Source organism: Rousettus aegyptiacus, unplaced genomic scaffold (assembly GCF_014176215.1).
Source record: "Rousettus aegyptiacus isolate mRouAeg1 unplaced genomic scaffold, mRouAeg1.p scaffold_m13_p_2, whole genome shotgun sequence".
Lineage (NCBI taxonomy): Eukaryota > Metazoa > Chordata > Mammalia > Chiroptera > Pteropodidae > Rousettus > Rousettus aegyptiacus.
In genome coordinates, this window is record NW_023416295.1 from 45,236,305 (window position 1) to 45,255,196 (window position 18,892).

The 18,892-nt window shown below is 37.7% G+C and overlaps 1 protein-coding gene and 1 non-coding gene across 2 annotated transcripts; one reads left to right on the top strand and one right to left on the bottom strand.

The window, feature by feature from the left end:
* Positions 1-275: 275 nt before the first annotated feature.
* On the bottom strand, positions 276-379 carry LOC118614485. Its single transcript, XR_004956077.1, has one exon. It is a non-coding gene; the product is annotated as a U6 spliceosomal RNA (small nuclear RNA).
* Positions 380-6,684: 6,305 nt separating this feature from the next.
* On the top strand, positions 6,685-10,234 carry ATP5MC3 (ATP synthase membrane subunit c locus 3). Its single transcript, XM_016134685.2, has 5 exons — positions 6,685-6,815; positions 7,002-7,113; positions 8,291-8,368; positions 8,874-9,067; positions 9,758-10,234. The coding sequence occupies exons 2-5, from the start codon at positions 7,075-7,077 to the stop codon at positions 9,870-9,872; spliced, it is 426 nt and encodes a 141-aa protein (XP_015990171.1). The 5' UTR covers positions 6,685-6,815; positions 7,002-7,074; the 3' UTR covers positions 9,873-10,234.
* The last annotated feature ends 8,658 nt before the right edge of the window (positions 10,235-18,892 follow it).

Consider the following 18,892-nt stretch of genomic DNA (forward strand, 5'->3'; position numbering starts at 1 on the left):
TAGGGATTTTTTAAAATTAAAACTAAAATTTTTAATTTTTAAAAAGGTTAATTAAACAAAATTTAAATTTAAAAGTGAATTTAAAATTTACTTTTATAAATAGTTTGCATGGTTCCAAATTCAAATCTGCAAAATAAGTGTTTTAAAAGAAGTCTAGCTTCTATTCTTGTTCCGCTCCCCATAGGTAATCATTCTATGAACTCTCTAGTTTTTAAATATAAGAAATACATTTGTAATTCTCTCCACTTCTATGTAGGTAAATGGTAGCATACTATAAAAATGTAGACTACTCGATGGCTTTGTATGTCATCCTACTGTTACCATGCTAATCTTCTTTGTATCATTATAATTTTGGTATATGTGTTGCTGAAGCAAGCACTAAGTGATTAAGACTTTTATATGGATAAGAGTTCAGAAGCGGGACACTGCCTGAAGAGAGATGGCTAACAATGGAGAGCCTTATAGACTCTGGAGATACCATGGAGATACCAGGTGCCTACAGAGAGATTAAGTTGTCTAGGGATAGACCGCAGGCATTGAAAAAAGAGGTGAAAGGGTAACCGCAGACCGACAGTGCCCGTCTCACATTTCAGCCTAGAGCCTAGCTCTGCTTCAGCTTATGTCCCATTCCTAACTATGTCAAAAACTGGATCAGTAAAGTGCTTTAATGTTTTAGTTTTTTAATTAATTCTTTACCATGAGATTATAAATGCAGAATCCTGAATAGACAGAGAAAAATGCTTGCTTGAACAAACTCATGGCACAAATCAAAAAATGTTCCTTGGGTTCTCTGAGTTTTAATTTTGCAATACTAAAAAGAAAAAGACATTCTAGAGGCCATTCTAATTTGTCCAAATTAACTAAAATCTTAGTTAAAAGAGAATAATAATAAAGTTATTGCAAAGTATTCTGTATATATTATCATTGAGCAAAAACGTTTTGAGTGACTGCTGTTTAACACTATTTTAGGTACTATAGAAAAAATAAATATGAATTAGACTTAATCTCTGTCCTTAAAATTTTTACTATTTATGCCAGTTATTAACTTATGACTTCTCAGCTACAAATCTATCCTTTGCCTTGCTTTGTTATTGTAGAGCTGGACCCTATTGGCATTTCTTCTTTGACAACTGGCCAAATGTTAGGCTTTGCCAATAGAGGGCGATGGAAAGTCACTGTGAAGCTAGAGCAAGAGGTAAAGGACTTTCTTTTCTTCTGGAGTACTGTTTTTCACATTGGAGCCAGTAGATTAATTTACAGGAGATGACTGGTTATGTTCACTTCAGCAGTCCTCATGGTTCACTTGGGGCCCAAACAGGTGGAATGTACACTCCTGTGGCAGCCACGCCCCCTCTAAACTTCTAAATTCTTCCTTGCTGTTCCCTCTTCTTCAGCCAAGGTTAGTAGCTATTCCTACAGGTGCTACTTCTATATCCCTTAGAGTCCACTCTACCTTTCTTAGTAGATACCTTTTACTGGTTAACAATCTTTATATTAAAGTTTCCTTGTTCAAATTACTGATATGGTTTCTGTCTCCTGGTTAGTCCCTGGCAGATATGCCATGGAATAGCAAAAAGAAAGAAAGAAAGAAAGAAAAAGAGAGAAAGGGAGAGGGAGAGGGAGAGGGAGAGAGAGAAGGAAAGAAGGAAGGAAGGAAGGAAGGAAGGAAGGAAGGAAGGAAGGAAGGAAGGAAGGAGAGAAGAGAAGAGAGAAAAGAAAAGAAAAGAAAAGAAAAGAAAAAGAAAGATGTAAGTTAATGTAAATTCTGTGGGAAAAGGCCATTTCTGCTATAATCACAGCCCAAAGACCAAACAGCTTCTTCAGAGACATAGACTTATAGAGTTATATATCAGTTTGGGTTGTATTCAGCTGCATATAACAGAGGACTGACTTCAGTGGCTTTACCAAATAGAGATTTATTTTCTCATGTAAGATGAAGTCCATAAACAGGCAGTTAAGAGCTGCTATAGCTTTTTTTTTTTTTAAAGTTAGGAAGTTTCAAGCTTCTCCATCCTTAATGCATGGCTTTTATACCCATGGGTGCAAGACTGCTGCTTCGCCTCTAGACACTGGGTCCATATTCCAGTCAGGAAAAAGAAAGGAAAAAGAAAAAAAGAAATGAGCCAGTTGAATCTAATCCCTTTTTAAGTGTTCTCAGAGGCAACACTAAGTAACTTCAACTTACAATCACTGACCATTCATAACTGTAAGGGCACCTGGGAAGTTCAGTATTTTTTAACTGTGAACAAGGTTCTGTAAGTTAGAAAAAAAAAGAAGAATGGATGTTGGCTCGGTAACAAATTAATTGAAAAGTAAGTAAGTTATTTTTGAGATGAGCAAGAGGCAGCAGAAGGATGTCATATCCATATACTCACATTTTCTTTTAATGTAAATAGTCTTTCTATATTAATTATCAGCCATGACATAAAATTTTTCTTTAATAACTAACATATCTTACCAGAAAAAGGATAAAATAATATTTATTTTATTAGTACATTGTTTTCATGTAACTCTCTAAAGGTTAGACTAGACCCTCTGGCCCTCTGAGAAGACACGAAGAGATACATATACTTTTAATTCCTTACTGAATTCTTTGGAATTCATTTAGTAAATATTCTATTTCAGGATACTAGATAGCAGAAAGTAGCTAAGTTATTTGTAAAGTCAAAATTGAAGTTCAAAGACAAAAATTCCTGCACTAGAAAGTAATTAGTAGTGTGGGCAGTTAGTAGTCTGGGAGTTTAGGTTCTATTTAAGAGATCCCAAGAAATCTTTTTTAAATAAATTATCCCATCCCTTTCATGTTAGCTCAATGATGAGCCATTTTCTAAATCAACCAATCTCTTTTCTTATTTCCCGTGTCACATACCATACAACTTAGTTCTGGAACATTTACTGATTTGTATTTTTCTCCAATTTTTGTTATAACCTTAGTTCAATTTTTTTATATACCTCGATTATATTGTAAACTGTTACATTTTCCTGTATACTCACCAAGTTCAAAGAAGGGGTATCTATGTGGCACTCACTTTGATTGAATGATCCTATAGAATTAGTGCAGGTATAAAGACTTTTTTAAAAAGATAAATTGGTAGCAAATTAAGGCCAATAATTAGAAACAAAAACTTTTATAAGTCAAACTAAATATTATAACAGAGCCCAGAATATTTTTAAATTACATTTCTGATTTTTACTTTCACAAATAATATTTTTTATCACACCAGCATGAGAATGCTGGTGAAAACTTTACAGGCCATTAAAATGAAATCTTTTAAAAGTAAATAATTTAAACATCTTTCCATATGTTTGGGTTAGAATTATCTTATAAGACTTTTAACAATAACAATGCTACTCCACCCCAGGCTCAAAAAAAGGGGTGTCAGTCACTGAGACATGTGCTTCTGTCTGGTTTACTATGAGCTATACCTTGACTTCTGAGCTGAAATTCCCCATATTTAAGAAACTGCTATGCCGTTGCGTCCACACGGATCTCAAAAGAGTAGTGGATATTTGTCAGACATTATTTCCTGGTTCAGTTATCAACTCTAAAACTTAACAGCTTCAAACAATAGACTCTGCAGGTCAGAAATTTGGGCAAAGCTGTGAGTCAAAAACTTGGGCAAGGCTCCATTCTGTTCCATGTTGTGTTGGCTGGGAAGGCTTGACTAATGCTAGAGAACCCAAGAGGACCTCACTCACATGTCTGAGGCACCTCAGTCTTTTTCCTGAGGCTTTTTTCTGTCCATGTGGTTTCTTATCATTTAGTAGTCTAACTCATGTTTCAGGATATAGTGACTGGCTTCCAAGAAGGAGAGAATGAAAGCAATGGGACTTCTTAAGGTCTAGTCCAGAAGTCACAAATTGCCATTTCTAATACATTCTCTCAGTCAGAGTAAGTCACAGGATCAGCCCAGATTTAAGAAGGGAAACAGACTCTACTGCTTGATGCATAAGGAGCAAAGTCACATTACAAAGGGGCATTTATGATAGGAGAGATTATTGCAGCTCTATTTGGAATTGATTTTTTTATACTTCTCTTTACCACTCCATTCCTTTCTTCCCCATGCCATCCATCATCAGCCAGTCTTATAAGATACAACCAATTTATAGTGTCTCATAATTTAACACAACTGTCTCCACAGTGTAAGAAAAAATACAAAGAGGATTAAATGCTTCATACAAAGTCATCTATTCATCTTTATGGTCTTACTTTACTCCTCTCAGAAGGTACCTTTTTTTTCAAACTTTCTCAGTGAAAATATACACCCCCTATCAACATAGGTTGGTGTCACTCAAAATTCACTCCCCTCCTTCTATCAGTGTAATTCTTAGGATGCAAAACCCAGCAAAATCTGAGTAACTTGATCTAGAAAGCACCTTGGAAACATGGACAGGGGCAGAGCCCTCAGTAGAACTATCTAGGCTGCACTTTAGGACCCCAAGTCCAGTTTCTAGCCTCTAGACTGTGTGGTTCCGCTTTCTCCTTTAAAGTCTTTCTTCCTCTAGCAAATAATTATTGGATCCTTTCCCTCTTTCTATATCTGTCATTCTCTCTCTCTGCATTACACACACACACACACACACCATTCTCAAGATATAACTGTTCTTTGAACACCTAATATTCTTCATAAATATTTAAACTCTAAAAGAACCCACAAAGAACCTATTCCCTCCTCTTCTAGATTAATTCATCTCCTTACTGACATGTTGACAGCACAGGGCCTGAACTTAGACTTCACCTCTCCCTGCCAGAGGCATCTGCCTATAGGTACCCTGGAAGTGATCCTTTTAGAGATCCTTGCTTCTCTCCTCTCTCCTCCTCAATGGTTACTATTACTGATTTATGGCTAAAAACACAGGAGCTTCCTTCAAGCCATCTCTATCCAAGAATCCATTTAAAATAATATTTCCTGTAAGAGGATCTATTCATGAAGTACAAGGCATATGGTGGTTAATTTTATATATCACCTTGACTGGTCATGGGGTGCTTAGGTTAAACATGATTTCTGGGTGTGTCTGTGAAAGTGTTTTTGGATGAGATTAGCATTTGAGACTCAGTAAAGTAGAAGTTCAGTAAGAACCGTTTTTCTGAGACATTTCTGTATTCATCTGAAGAAAATAATTTGTCCAAATTTACCAAAAACCAGTGTCAAAGTTGGATAGATTTTGAAAATACTCAGACTTTCTTTAGTCCCTAATGTGGGTGGAGACTGAGGGTCTGAATAGAACAAAAGGCAGAAGGAAGAATTCACCCTTTTATTCCTCCATCTCACTATTGTGCTGGGACATCTCATCTTGTCTGGCCCTCAGACTGGGATTGCACCATTGACCTCCCTGGTTTTCAAACCTTCGGATTCCAGCTGAATTACACTACTGGCTTTCCGGGGTCTCTAACTTGGCAAAGGCAGCTCAGGGGACTTCTCAGCTTTCATAATCACATGAGCCAATTCCTCTTAATAAATCTCCGCAACCTTCTCTTATGTGTATGTGTCCTACTGGTTCTCTTTCTCTGGAAAACATTAATACAGAGTATTATTTATTCTTCTTTAGACATCACAGGACACCACAATACTTCGGTTAAGAACTAAATATTTGAGAAAATTTACTAATCTCTGAACTGCACATGTGAATTCATGTGAATTACCTCTTTTATGGGCTAAAGATTGAGCCTAAATGATTGACTTTCATGCGATTTTGAACCAGTTTCACTTGAAATTGGATTAATGACAAAGTCTTATTCATTCTTCAAGTTTTAATTGTGAGGGCTTCTCCCTAGGCATGCTGCTAGATGTCACTGTATGTTTTTGCTAACTAGAAAAAGGGTGATCCTCTGGGTTGATATCATCCCATGCCAGTACTCTCGGTTGAAAGGGCTGGATTTCTGTTCCAGCTATCCCTTCATTTGTGCATACTAGAAGTCATACCTTTTATGTTGACTTGCATCACTTCCAGTTTGGTAAGAGTCATCTTTTTCTGAGACATTTCTATATTTATCTGAAGAAAATGATTAGTCCAAAATTACCAAAAACTGGTGTTAAAGTTGGATAGATTTGAAAATACTCAGACTTTCTTTAGTTCTAGACCCTACATGAAATATATTACAATTCCTTAATTCTTCCAATCATAGAGCTGGAAGAAAAATTGACCTCCCTCATCTTACAAGAGCCAACTTTGTGCCCAAATTCACAAAAGCCTCAGATCTATCCATTTACCCATTCCTTTGTCTCAGGACTTCTAGGTCAGGCCCTCTTTCACCCAAAGGATTAGCTATAGACTCCTTTTCCAGATTTCTTTAGAGAAATGTATTCACTTTGCTAGGGACCTTAATTCTTCTGCCAAGTAGTGAATGAACGTCTACACACACACACACACACACACACACACACACACACACACACACGAGTCCTATTTCACAGAAGAGAATGACAAAGAAGGGGACTCTTCTATCAAAGAGCAATTAATAGCCAAATTTCAGAAGGTATCAACCGAAAGACTAGGTAGCACTTTCCTCCGGCGAGCTCAGATCAAGACCTGTTCAGTTCTCTCTGCCAGGGCTAGTGTTCAATCTCTTCTTTTTGTCTCTCTTTACCAATCCCTGTCCACCAGCCTGTCATTAGATGGCTGTTGGTGTCCTTCTCAACTGGTTACCAATAAAGTTGTTACAAAGTGACCTTGAGCGTCTTCCCTACTGCACCGATTCCCCGCCTTCTCCATCCGGGTGCCGCGGCGCGGATAAGAGCCGGCCCGCGCCTGCGCGCCCAGCCCCACTCCTTCGACCTCTGCCGCCGCCACCGCCGCCGCCACCTCCCGGGACGGTAAGCTGAGGGCGCCGAAGCAGGGTTTGGCCGGGCGGAGCAGCGCCCATAGGGACCCATTCATTCTGCTAGCGCCACGCTGGGCGCTGGGCCCAAGCTGATGGCGTGCACAGGTGCCCGCGGGACCCTGGGGGGAAGGACAGGCCCTCGGAGGGCACTTGACCTTAAGCCTCTTTGCCTCCTCAGAGAGGAAGCGGGATAGGAACCCACGTCGCCTGTCGCCGAAGTCCTCCAGCCGCGCCGCCCCGAGGAGTGTAAGATGTTCGCCTGCGCCAAGCTTTCCTGCACCTCCGCTCTGGTGCGTAGCACATCCTGGGCCGGGAACCGAAGGCCGGACCTCTTGCCCTGGAGCGTCCACGTTGTTGAATGGGGCACCGCCGGGCGGCGCACACCGCCTGCTCGGGGCAGCTCTCTCCTCAACCTTGAATCTCTTGTCTTTTTCTTCCTTTTCTCTTAATCCTGGGGCGTCTCACTCCTCTCCTTCCTCCCCAGGGCGATGGAGGGCAGCCGAGGCCTAGCTGTCAGGCCCCACGCGGTGTAGGTCAAGCCCTCCTTGCCCCTCCCCCACTTCCTCGGTCACTCTAGTGGGTTAGAGTCGACGCTAAGGTTGGGGTGAGGTGAAGGATGTGTAGGGGCTGCTGAGGCCTAGCCTAGCTCCACGAGGCAGCGCTCTCCATTTGCCTATCTGTAGGTCAAACTGGCTGCTGCAGAGGGAGGGACTGCCTCACCCTGTGTGGGTGGCTGAAAGTCTTTCTTCTGCTTCTGGAATGTTATTTCCATAACCATTTTGGAGGCTTTAGGTGAAGTAAAGATCTGGGGGATTTGTCTTAGAGAATCAGATCTCGGTTCAGAAGGGATTTTTGGTGACCTTAGTTTAGTGGACACTCAAGGGCAGGCAGAGCAGCTGGACTGGAAGAGACAGTCCTTATGTCTTTATGTCCTTATGGTCAGGGTATTTCACCGATTATGTTTACTCTGATGGAGAATTGCGTAAACTGCCTTTTAATTTTATGATGAATGGACGCATAGGAATACCTTGGAAATGGTGGGAGCTCATTGATGATGGGCTATTTTAAATGACAAGCTTTCATAGTGACACTCACTCTTAACTTAAACTTGCCAAAAAATGTGGGGTATTTATTGCCATTTTTCTCCTCTGAATTGTGGCACTACAATAATTGACATTTTAAAAGCAATACATATTCTTTTTAACTAATTGTTCTTAGAAGTTTTGTTCAATGTGTTACAAGTAGCTTATGAAGCAAGCTTTCCAATTTCATTATCACTAGAACTTTAGAACTATTAAAATTGCTTCATGTATTGAAAATGACCAAACAGCCTAGTGCCGATACAGAAAAGTCGTGAACTTTCTGATTTGTTTTTGCTGTTTGCTTTTTTTTAGAACTCATGGTGCAGGAAGAGTCAGCAAAGTGTTACCTGTATTCTTATTATGTGGAATCTTTTTTCCTTAATAGATCCGAGCTGGATCCAGAGTTGCATACAGACCAATTTCTGCATCAGTGTTATCTCGACCAGAGGCTAGGACTGGAGAGGTAATAGTAACAATAGAAATTAAGTGACACTCTTAAGTAAGTCTTATGGTTTTGATTAAAGTGAAGGGGGCGTGGGGGGGGGGGACTCATTAATGAATGTTTTGAAGGGAATCCTTTCCATCTTTTTATCCAAAAGAATATGCAGAAGATGAACCAAGGAAATAAACTTCTGTATCAAAAACTTATCCACCTGCATTGGCTAAAAAATATAGTCAGTATGTACATTTTAATATATAAGCTTGAGTTAACAATAAAAAAAAAAATGTGTACATATACTGTTTCTTAATTTTCAACAACCTTTTTGGAGTTATTATTAATAATAAATATTATTCCTACAAGACTAGAATCATTCTAAGCCCTTGATTTTTTTCCTGTTGTGCCACACCACCTCCTATTTAAACTCAGCTGCAAAATAGAGAACTAGTAATCATTTCGATGGTATGGTAAGTAAAATAGCTAACTGCAATTACTGATATGACCTTTGACTTTATTTCCTGTTCTCTAGAGCACTACTGTATTTAATGGGGCCCAGAATGGTTCGTCTCAGCTAATCCAAAGGGAGTTTCAGACCAGCGCAATCAGCAGAGACATTGATACTGCTGCCAAATTTATTGGTGCAGGGGCTGCAACAGTAGGAGTGGCTGGCTCTGGTGCTGGTATTGGAACAGTTTTTGGCAGCCTTATCATTGGTTATGCCAGGTAATTTCCATTGTCAAATAAGCTAGTTTAAGAGCATGCTTGAAATAGTTGGAAATTTAGAAAACTAGTGAAATAGTGGCTACTTGGTATTAAGTACCTACTCTGTCTTGCAGTATATTTTGAAGGCTTTGGCATGCATGATCTCACTTAACTCCCCACAGCACCCCTTAGAAATATACTCCAGTTTATCATATACCTATGAAGGACTAGAGACACACAAGTCTCAAGCACATAGCTAGTACGTGTCAGAAAATAAACTCTTAACTCAGTTTGACTTCACAGACTGTGCTCTTAATTGTTAAGCTATTATTGGGAATATACTAGAGTACATTCTTCAAAAGTATCAATTTCCATTTTATTATATAAGGCCTTATTTTTAAACTGTCAGATCTTAAAAGATATAAAACATACTTTCACAGGAATAAAGAAGAATGTCAGAACCCCTCAAAATGGTTGAAGTCTTAACCGTTTATACTGACATACAGAGACAGCTGTCTCCCTTTCCCCCATATGATTAGGATTGAGGAGAAAGGAATGTCAAAGGCCAAAGCAAAAGCAATCTAGGCACTCTTCCAGTACTTTACAGTGTACACAGATCCTCTAGTAGTCTGATACTTTAACATTTACCAAAACTATATTGAAATTCAAATAATATTTCAAAGTAACAATTAAATGTGTTGTGTCTTTTAGAAACCCTTCGCTGAAACAGCAGCTGTTCTCATATGCTATCCTGGGATTTGCCTTGTCTGAAGCTATGGGTCTCTTTTGTTTGATGGTTGCTTTCTTGATTTTGTTTGCCATGTAACAAATTATTGCTTGAAATGTTGGCATTCATATTAATTACGGATGTAATTCTGTGTATCTTACTGTGACTCCGAAAACCGTAATATTGGTGTCATGGAAATATACGTTATTTCCAAAGTCATTTCATTAAAGATGAAACTTTAATTTTTGCTGTGATTTGTACTTATCTAAATTTAGATCTTCACAAAGAAGGACATGCATTCAGGCAGATGCTGTACAAGTCGGAGGGAACTATAGCAGTTGCCTCACTGATGAAAAAGATCCTAATGTAATTTTTATGGTAACTCTTTTATATAGTGTTCTGCACAGTGTAAATTATAGGACCTTTGTTTATTCATTAAAGGAAACATTTGAGTGCTTTGAGCTTCTATGAACTATGATTAATTAAACCAAGATAGTTAATTGCACAAGATGGTTTTGTGTTTTTAAGGGTTAAAAGGAATTCAATTCTAGGAAGTAGGATCATCTTCTAAGACTAACTTGGCCAGTCTTTCAGAGCTAGATCTAAAAATCATATCAGCTTTTTAGGAATTGAAGCTTTGTTAAATAGGAGTAAAAGGCAATTTTTGCATTTCAGTAAGTCTACATTAAACAATTGTGTGTCTATGATGAATCTTATGTGTCTTCTAAGAAAAGGCTCAGTATAGCAGCTAGTTTCTTGCTTAAACAGGCTCCTTAAAAACCAGATATCAAAAAGTAAACTGAATTGGCTACATATTTAAAGCCAAAAGTTGCTAAAGTTGTATTGTTTATCATTGATACTAACCTGCGTTTATGGTAGGAGTCTTGAGAACAACAGTTGATTCGACAGTATTTGTCCCTAATAGTATATGTTGCTTCTTGATTAGATTTGTCTTTTTAAAGGAAGAAAGTGGTGCATCTATAGAAAAACTGAGTTTTCCTTTTAGGATATTTTGTGCCACTATATCTTTCATCTAAGCTTCATGGTTTCCATGAAGGTTAGGATAACAATTAGGAAACCTGCATTTTCCTCCTTTAACGCCCTCTGCCAAATCTGATTTCAGTGGAGAGAATTGTCAGTTACCACGGTTTCTCAGTGTGGTGGAAAGACCATCAAAATCACCTAGGATGTCTTTAAAATACAAATTCCTAGGCTCTGGGCCTACTGAATTAAGAATCTTTGGCCATGAGACTCAGCCATCTACATTTTTAAAAAGGTTTCCCAGCTAGTTTTTGTGTGCACTGTTAGAGAATCACTAACATGTATCTTCCTACTGTCTAAAGTAAAATGAGGCCACAAGGAGCTAGAGCTACTACCTCTTTTTTTATTGGTTAGTCATCTAGTCTATAACATTCCTGGAGCTGTCATGATTTTCTTGAACACTGCTACCCGGTATTTGAACTCAGCAGTATAAAGTACTGTATTATATGACCCAGCATTTCCACACCTAGGTGTATATACCCAAGAGAATTGAAAACAAATGTTGAAACAAAAACTTGTATTTGAATGTTCATAGCAGCACTATTTGCAATAGCCAAAAGGTGAAACAACCAAATGTCCATCAACTGCCCAAAAGATAAACAAAATGTGGTATATTCACACAATGGAATATTATTCAGCCATAAAAGGGAAAGTGGTACCGACACATGCTACAACATGAGTGAACCTTGAAAACATACAAAGTGAGATAAGCCAGACACAAAAAGCTGACTATTGTATGGTTTTATTTATATGAGTAGACACCCATAGAGACAAAGCAGATATGAGTGGTTACCAGGGAAGAGGGGAGAATTGGAAGTAACTACTTAATGGGTATGGGGTTTCTTTGGGGGTAATAAAAATGTGGAACTAGATGGTAGTTACACAACATTGTGAATGTACTAAGTGCCATTGAATTTGTATACTTTAAAAACAGTTAAAATGGCAAATAGTTTACTACTATTAAAGTACTATTAATACAAAGTACATATAAATCATGCCAAATTTTTTAAATCCTGAGGAAATACTTAGATTAACTAGTCCTCTATTCCAAGTTCATTTAAATAAAATCAACTTGTGGTTTTTTTAAATTAAGAAAACTTTTCTTAGTATTGGTTTAGTGGTTGGTTGAAGGGGCCTGAAACATTGATTCTGGAATAGGTTTCTTGCAAGAGATGCCCCAGCTGAGGAAATCTGAAAATGGAAAGGAAATGTCTGGACTGGCTGCCTGACCTCCGTGTTACTGAGCAAAAAAAAAAAAAAAAAAAACAACCCTTTAGAAAACTTGTATAACTAAAGTATAACCATAGGCTATTTTACTAGAAGGGAAAAGGACATATTACATCAAAGGATCAACATCCTGAAGATACCCCTCTACCATGTTTTTATTTACAGTAACAAGTTTCTGACACTGAAAGTACATCACTGGAAGACATCTACTCCGATAGCAGAAATGTTTATTCAGCACCATTTTTACAGAAAGTAACCACCTTCCTTAGTTAATGAGCCATACAAACAAGTATTAATGGTAAATGTTATCACTAACCTTATTTTCTGAAAAGAGGCCAATAAGGTGTTATTTTCATATCAAACACTAAATGAATTTGTGTTAAGAGTTTGGCCTGTTCAAAAAATCTAATAGGCAAGAGCACCTGAAAGTGGTGGAGTGCCAATTTGACTATATTTATTCAGAATATTGTTCCCAAAAGCATTTGCTTTCCAGGCATACTTTTTATTTAGTATTATGTTGTTAAACTTTCCATGATGCAGAAATGTGATTTTTTAATGCCTTTGGGATTAAACTCAATATAGGTTTGAGTATGAAATGTTATGTTTGAACTAAAGAGAAACTTATCATCTAGCCACAAGCACCAGATATGTATGGAAATAACTAAAAGTAGAATAGTGGGTTTCAAAAGAGTAGCAGCAAGTACTAAGATGTTCAGAAGGGGTAGAAAGAATTTCCAGTAATAGGATCACATGAAGTGTTACTTACCTACAAATTAAGATAAACCTTAGGGAACTGGTGGAATGACGACAGGCCAGAAGAAGAGAGTATCTTGGCTAGCAAACAGCCTCAGGAAAGGTATGTGAGAAACAGCTGTCTGGGTATGGGAGGGAAATGGTGTGAGATAAAGTTGCAAAGGTAAACTGGGGCCAAATCATGTAAACTGGTAGATTAAGAATGCAGGTTTTATTTGTGTAATCACAGCCAGCCATTGAAGGCTTAGATCTGTTTTAGAAAGGTTAATATAAGACCAGTGTGTAAGATGGATAAGGGCCAATAACGATCAGTGGTTGCTATAGAAGCCTTGCTGAGAAGTAATGAGGGCCTAGTCTAGGATGGTGGCAATGGGTTTTTTTAAAGTCTACAAAAAGTTTTATCAGGATTTGATGTGTAGATTTTGGGAAACAGGAGAAGAGGGTATATGCATCAAATAAGTGCCACTCCCTGTCCTGGGGACTTTATATATGCTATGTCATATAACCCTTTTGGCAACCCTGCAAACTGGGGATTTTTCCAAGATGCAGGGAAAAATAGGCTCAGATAGTTAAACAGTTCTCAAAATCATAGCCATTAAGTAGCAAAGTCAGGATCCAGATTCAGATCTTTCTTGATTCCAAAGTCTATGCTTTGATTTTTAGAATGATTATGTTAGGGCTGGCCAGGAGGGGAAAGCTGATTTGGGAGAAATGATCATTTTGTTTTGTTATAGAATTTAAAATACAATATTGATGTATAATCATATGGAGAGACTGAGGGCTTGAAAAGAGGAAAGGTATGGTGTACAGTATGGAGTAGTAGATGTGAATAAAATAAGTGCAGAGCAGCAGTAAGGACACAGCTCCAGGTAGATACTATGAATTTGTAGTAAACTTACAACTTGTAGTCAATTTGCTGAATGGCTAAAGTTGAGTAGAAATGAATGTCAGTGAAGTTAAGTTAGAGGAGAGATTGTAAACAAATGGAAAGGAACATTTGAGAACCAAATTATACTCATGCTTCTGCTGTTTTAATTTCCATTAAGCAATTTTAGTCAATATGGTTTGAGTGTTGAGTAGGAGAGGAAAGTTTGTATTGTTTGTGCTACTATCCTCTACAAAGCCATTTAAATTATGTGATTTCTACACATGAAGTTATAAATCAATTGTATTTTCTATGTATCGAGCATATATTAGTAATTTCATGGTATAATTCTACAGATAATGTTATGGACTTTAGTCCTAAACATCAAGTCTATCAATCAGTTCCCCAATTCTTCACATTAAGGGGAAAAGAAAATTTTTTTCAGATCTAATGCCATGCTCTGTATCAACAAACATGACAGTTGGATTCTGTCTCTGTTAATAGCAACATTATGCCTTAGCTTGCTTTGATGTAGAGATAGTTAATAAGTAGTAGCCAAATTGGCTATAGCATAAGCTTTATAAGGAAAAATATTTTTATGGATTTTTAAAGATCACATGAGTTTATTTACACTCATCTCTTCCCTCTGCCTATCCCTATCCTACCCCACTGCCCCCAACACACACTAGCTCACTTGTTCACGCTCTTAGAAGCTTTCTGGTGATATGTTTAGCATATACCAGAGCGTTGCTACTCAAAGTGAGGTTCATTCATAAGTAGCATTGGCATAACCTGGGAGCTCGTCAGAACTACAGGTTCTGAAGTTTTCGCCCCTAGAACTTCTGAATCAGAATCTGAATTTTAACAAGGATTCTAGGCAACTTGTATATACATTGAACTTTGAGAAACACTATACTAGATAATCTCCTTATCTTTCAAAAATCTGTCCATTCATTGGGAGATTTTTTTCCCCCCCTTTCCACTGGAATGTACTGCTAATCCAGTAATTCTCAAAGTGTGGTCTGACGACTTCTGAGGGCCCCAAGACCCTTTTAGGGTGTTCATGAGGTCTTTCTTTTTCACTTACATAGCAGTGTCAGACTAGATTTTCATCACACCTTCAACCAAAACAATATACGGCAACAGATCCAATGCAGAGCAGATACAAAAATGCAATTATAGGCATACCTCTTTTTACCTCTTTGAACTTCACTTTATTGTGCTTCACAGGTGTTGCATTTTTTTTTTTCATAAAATGAAGGTAAGAACCTCCACCAGCAAAAAGATTAAAACTGGCTTTATTGCAATGCTCACTTTATTATAGTGGTCTGGAACCAAATCTGCATTATCTATGAGACATGCCTATATCATCTATCTCCCTAGGTCACATTCTTTCAGTTGTCAATCTGTTTATGATCTCTAAAATTTGGCCCAGGTTCCTGGTCAGAATCTTTACTTTTTTCTCATATACAATCAAGTAATCTCTCTCTTCTTAGAAATTTAGCACCTTAGAGCTTCTTTCTCAAAGGAGCTTAAAATATTGAAGAGAGAACTTGACCTAAGATCAACAGGGACTCGTAAATCCAAAGGTTTTTGACTGTTTCACGTATTAGTGGGAGCTAACATAATACGACTCAGCTAATATACTACAACTGGTTGTTGGCCATGGCTGCCATTCAACAACAGCTTTTAGTCAGTACTGCCCAGCCATGGAGACGCCAGGATCTGCTCCTCTGATAGGAGAGTCCCAACGTTTGCTTCCTCAAATAGCTATGTCAGTTGGCTAAATTTTTCAGCTGCTGGACAGCTCAGTATTATTCCCTCAAGACTTATATCTAAAGCAGGGGTACCCAAACCCTGGGCCATGGACCAGTACCAGTATGTAGCCAGTTAGAAACCAGGACACACAACAGGAAATGAGGGGCAGGCAAATGAGTGAAGCTTCATCTGTATTTGCAGCTGCTCTCAGGGCTAGCATCACTGCCTCAGCTCCACAGATCATCAGACATTAGATTCTCATAGGAGCACCAGTCCTTGCTGCCAGAAAGATTGGGGGCCACTAATCTAAAGGACAGCTCAAAGCATTTATCTACCTCTCTAGAAATACCTAAAATGTCTATAGCTCTCAAGTCTTCTAAAGTCATATAAAAGAAGTCATATTGTATGTTAATACTGTGTGTTAAGACACCCTTGCTATATTTTCTTGATAGCTTTCATCAGTATTTAAATTATCTTATTATTTATATATGTATTGTGTCTGCCATCCTCCACAAGAATCTCCTTTGTCTTGTTTACAGTTGTAGCCTCAGAGCCAGGAATAGTGCCTGGCATGTTCATGCTCAATAAATCTTGGCTTTATGAGTAATGAACTATAGAGACAGAGCATTTGGTTGACAGTTAACCTAAGATGCTATGTCCAAGGTAAGAAGGTAACTGGAAAGAGCAAGGTATTAGCCTAAAGGCCCAGGAGGGTCCATATGACCAGGACCTCCTTGGTTTCTGGCATAAGGTGTACATGGCTTTGGTTTGATGTGGGCCTCAGGTTGACAAATAGACTGACTGTGAAGGATAGACACTGAAATGCCAGACAAAATTCTTTATCCTAGGATTGGTTCCACCTTTTATTGGTAACTTAATAGTGTGTGGAAAGCAGAATATAATGATGACAAACTCTGTAGTGAGTGGGATGAGAGAGATCAGAGAAGGTAAAGATATGAATGTTGAAAATAAGGCCCTTAAATTCCATTCTGTCTCTCAGCTGGGCTCACTGAAGCTGGTATAAATTAATTGGTATCATTTGAAGATAAACACATCCCTCTAGATTTTCCCTTACAATGCCACCCACAGTAAATAATTTATCTTGAGAAACCAAAGATTGGGGGTGGGAGATAGACATGGCCCCCCTTGCACTTGAAATTTTGTGAATGGAAATTTCCATAGTGAGGACAGATACTGAGAGGTAACTTATGTAACATATGTCATTTTAGTAATGTGCAGGGAAACACTGGGCTGTCAGTGACAGGGAAAGAAGACCTGCAATGAGATAGAAGCTACTCAAAAAAATCACTGAAATGTCTAGGGCCATGCTGTCCTCATCTCATCTCTCTCTTATCAGGTGGATGGATAATTATGCCCTGCTGCTCCCACCCCTTTCATTTCTCTCTCTCTCTCTCTCTCTCTCTCTCTCTCTCTCTCTCTCTCTCTCTCTCTCTCACACACACACACACACACACACACACACACACTCCCAATTGCACTGCAAAATCCCAGCTAATGCACTGGACTGGACTGAATCTTGGATACCTATGAAAATGCAGAGGCTCTTTCCTTTACTCCAAGGCAAATGAATATAAAGGATACTCTAGAGTATGTCATGTTTCGTTTAGCTACAAACAGAAACTATGTTTTATAAATTAAATCTTAACCTTTTCACTCTACTTTTATATAAATATATGCTTGAGGAGAGTTTTAGTAGAATTCTTATGAGCAATAACATAAAATGGACTGACGACCACATAATACTTGGAAGGTTTTTAGAGCATTCAGAGGCCACTGTTTCTTGTGATATTTGGTAATGGGCATTTTTGCAATAGAAATGAGTTTTCTTCTTAATAGTCTGTTCTTGTATCTAAAGGATGTCATGCTGAGTTCTTAAAGGACGTTTACCAGATCCTTACTAATTTTCCTAGGAGTAAGTCGGGTAGATGCATGTATGGAACAATAAGACAGCATAAAGAAGGAGTCCAGAAGAAGTTTCCCACATTTGTAAAGAGAAGATTGTAGAAAACATTAGGGCTGTTGGGGGATACTGAGGAATGAGGAAGTGAGAAAAAATGGAAAAGCAAAGTATTTTGTGAGGATATGGATCAATAAGAGACTTACGAATTCATGGGATTGTAACCAAAAATAGTAACTACATTCATTTTGTCTACATGAATGTTTTCTCTATTTATGGAAAAGCTATAGTAAATGAACCATTGTGGAACTAGAAATATGTAAATAAAGTGAGACCCTTTGCTAACAGCCAGGCTGTCAACATACACATAGAACAGATTTGCATCCTTTCCACCTGTTTTCTCCCTGATCTTTATTTTATATCTTTAGAAAATTAGCTAAAATTGCATTCTCACAACAGATTAGAGTACTATTTGTATTACTAAATGATTCTTCTCTTATCTAAGAGGGCTCCTGCAAGACTTTCTTCAAAATAACAAAGTTCCTCTATTGCATTATGTAGCTGCTTAGATTGGAGAGGTAGGGATGAGGAGAAATTTAAAATCAAATCTACTATCAACTGAGAATGAATCGAAACTGGAGAAAAGAATTTCAAAATTTTGAAATATGAGTGGAAAATAATTGTTTTAATAAATCTACTCTAATTGATGCAAACCTCTTTTGAAATGCCATAATGTTTATAGTTTTTTTTTTTTTCTCAGACATTTAGGGGGAAGGAGAGAAGCAGCACTATATTAATGAATGTATTCTAGACCTAACAATTTGTGATTTGTCAATTGCACATTTTGATTATCATCTTCATCATCAATAATCTGAGTGCTAAGGTTTTGCTGATATAATCAGTGTTACATTACACTAACCCTACTACGACGTTACTAATATTATATAGGGATGGTACTTTTCATTTTGAGAGGTAAGCAGTATTAATAACCTGGCTTCTTCCTAGTCTCTTGAGTAATGAAATTAGTTTTAAAAGAGTTGGCTAACATACATGTATACAGGCCAGCAACCTGTTAAAAGGTCCAGTGCCATTACACTTTCACTTTTACACCAGAAAACATTACTAAACTGCGAGTTCATTAACTCTCAAATACTATCCTCCACAATCTGCTAACAATTTTGGTTTCACTCTGGTTTAGAGATGTTTGTGCGTGCATTTTATGTTAATACTTAAACTTTACTTATAATTTGTTATAGACTAGAAATCAGCACCTAACAAATGCAAAAACAAGAAATTGAAAAAAATTTGCCATTTTAAAAATATTTAATGAACAATATCACAGGGGCTCCAATCATACTTTTCAATTTGTCCCAGTGTGTATTTATTGAATAATCAATATCCCCTACACTTAGCATTTAAATATGTAAGTTGTACAGAGAATCATAGAGCAACATTTAAGAATATTTTCAGCACTGTATTTGTGTTTTTAGATTATCTGTGTCAAGAGCAGAGAAATATGGTCTCTTTTGTCTTTCACGTTAAATTATTCAAATGAGC

Excerpts from the sequence above, each read along its gene's own strand:
- ATP5MC3 (XM_016134685.2), top strand. The coding sequence starts at position 7,075 with ATGTTCGCCTGCGCCAAGCTTTCCTGCACCTCCGCTCTG. Across the intron at positions 8,369-8,873 it reads CAGAGGCTAGGACTGGAGAG|AGCACTACTGTATTTAATGG; the intron begins GTAATAGTAACA and ends CCTGTTCTCTAG. Across the intron at positions 9,068-9,757 it reads CTTATCATTGGTTATGCCAG|AAACCCTTCGCTGAAACAGC; the intron begins GTAATTTCCATT and ends TGTGTCTTTTAG.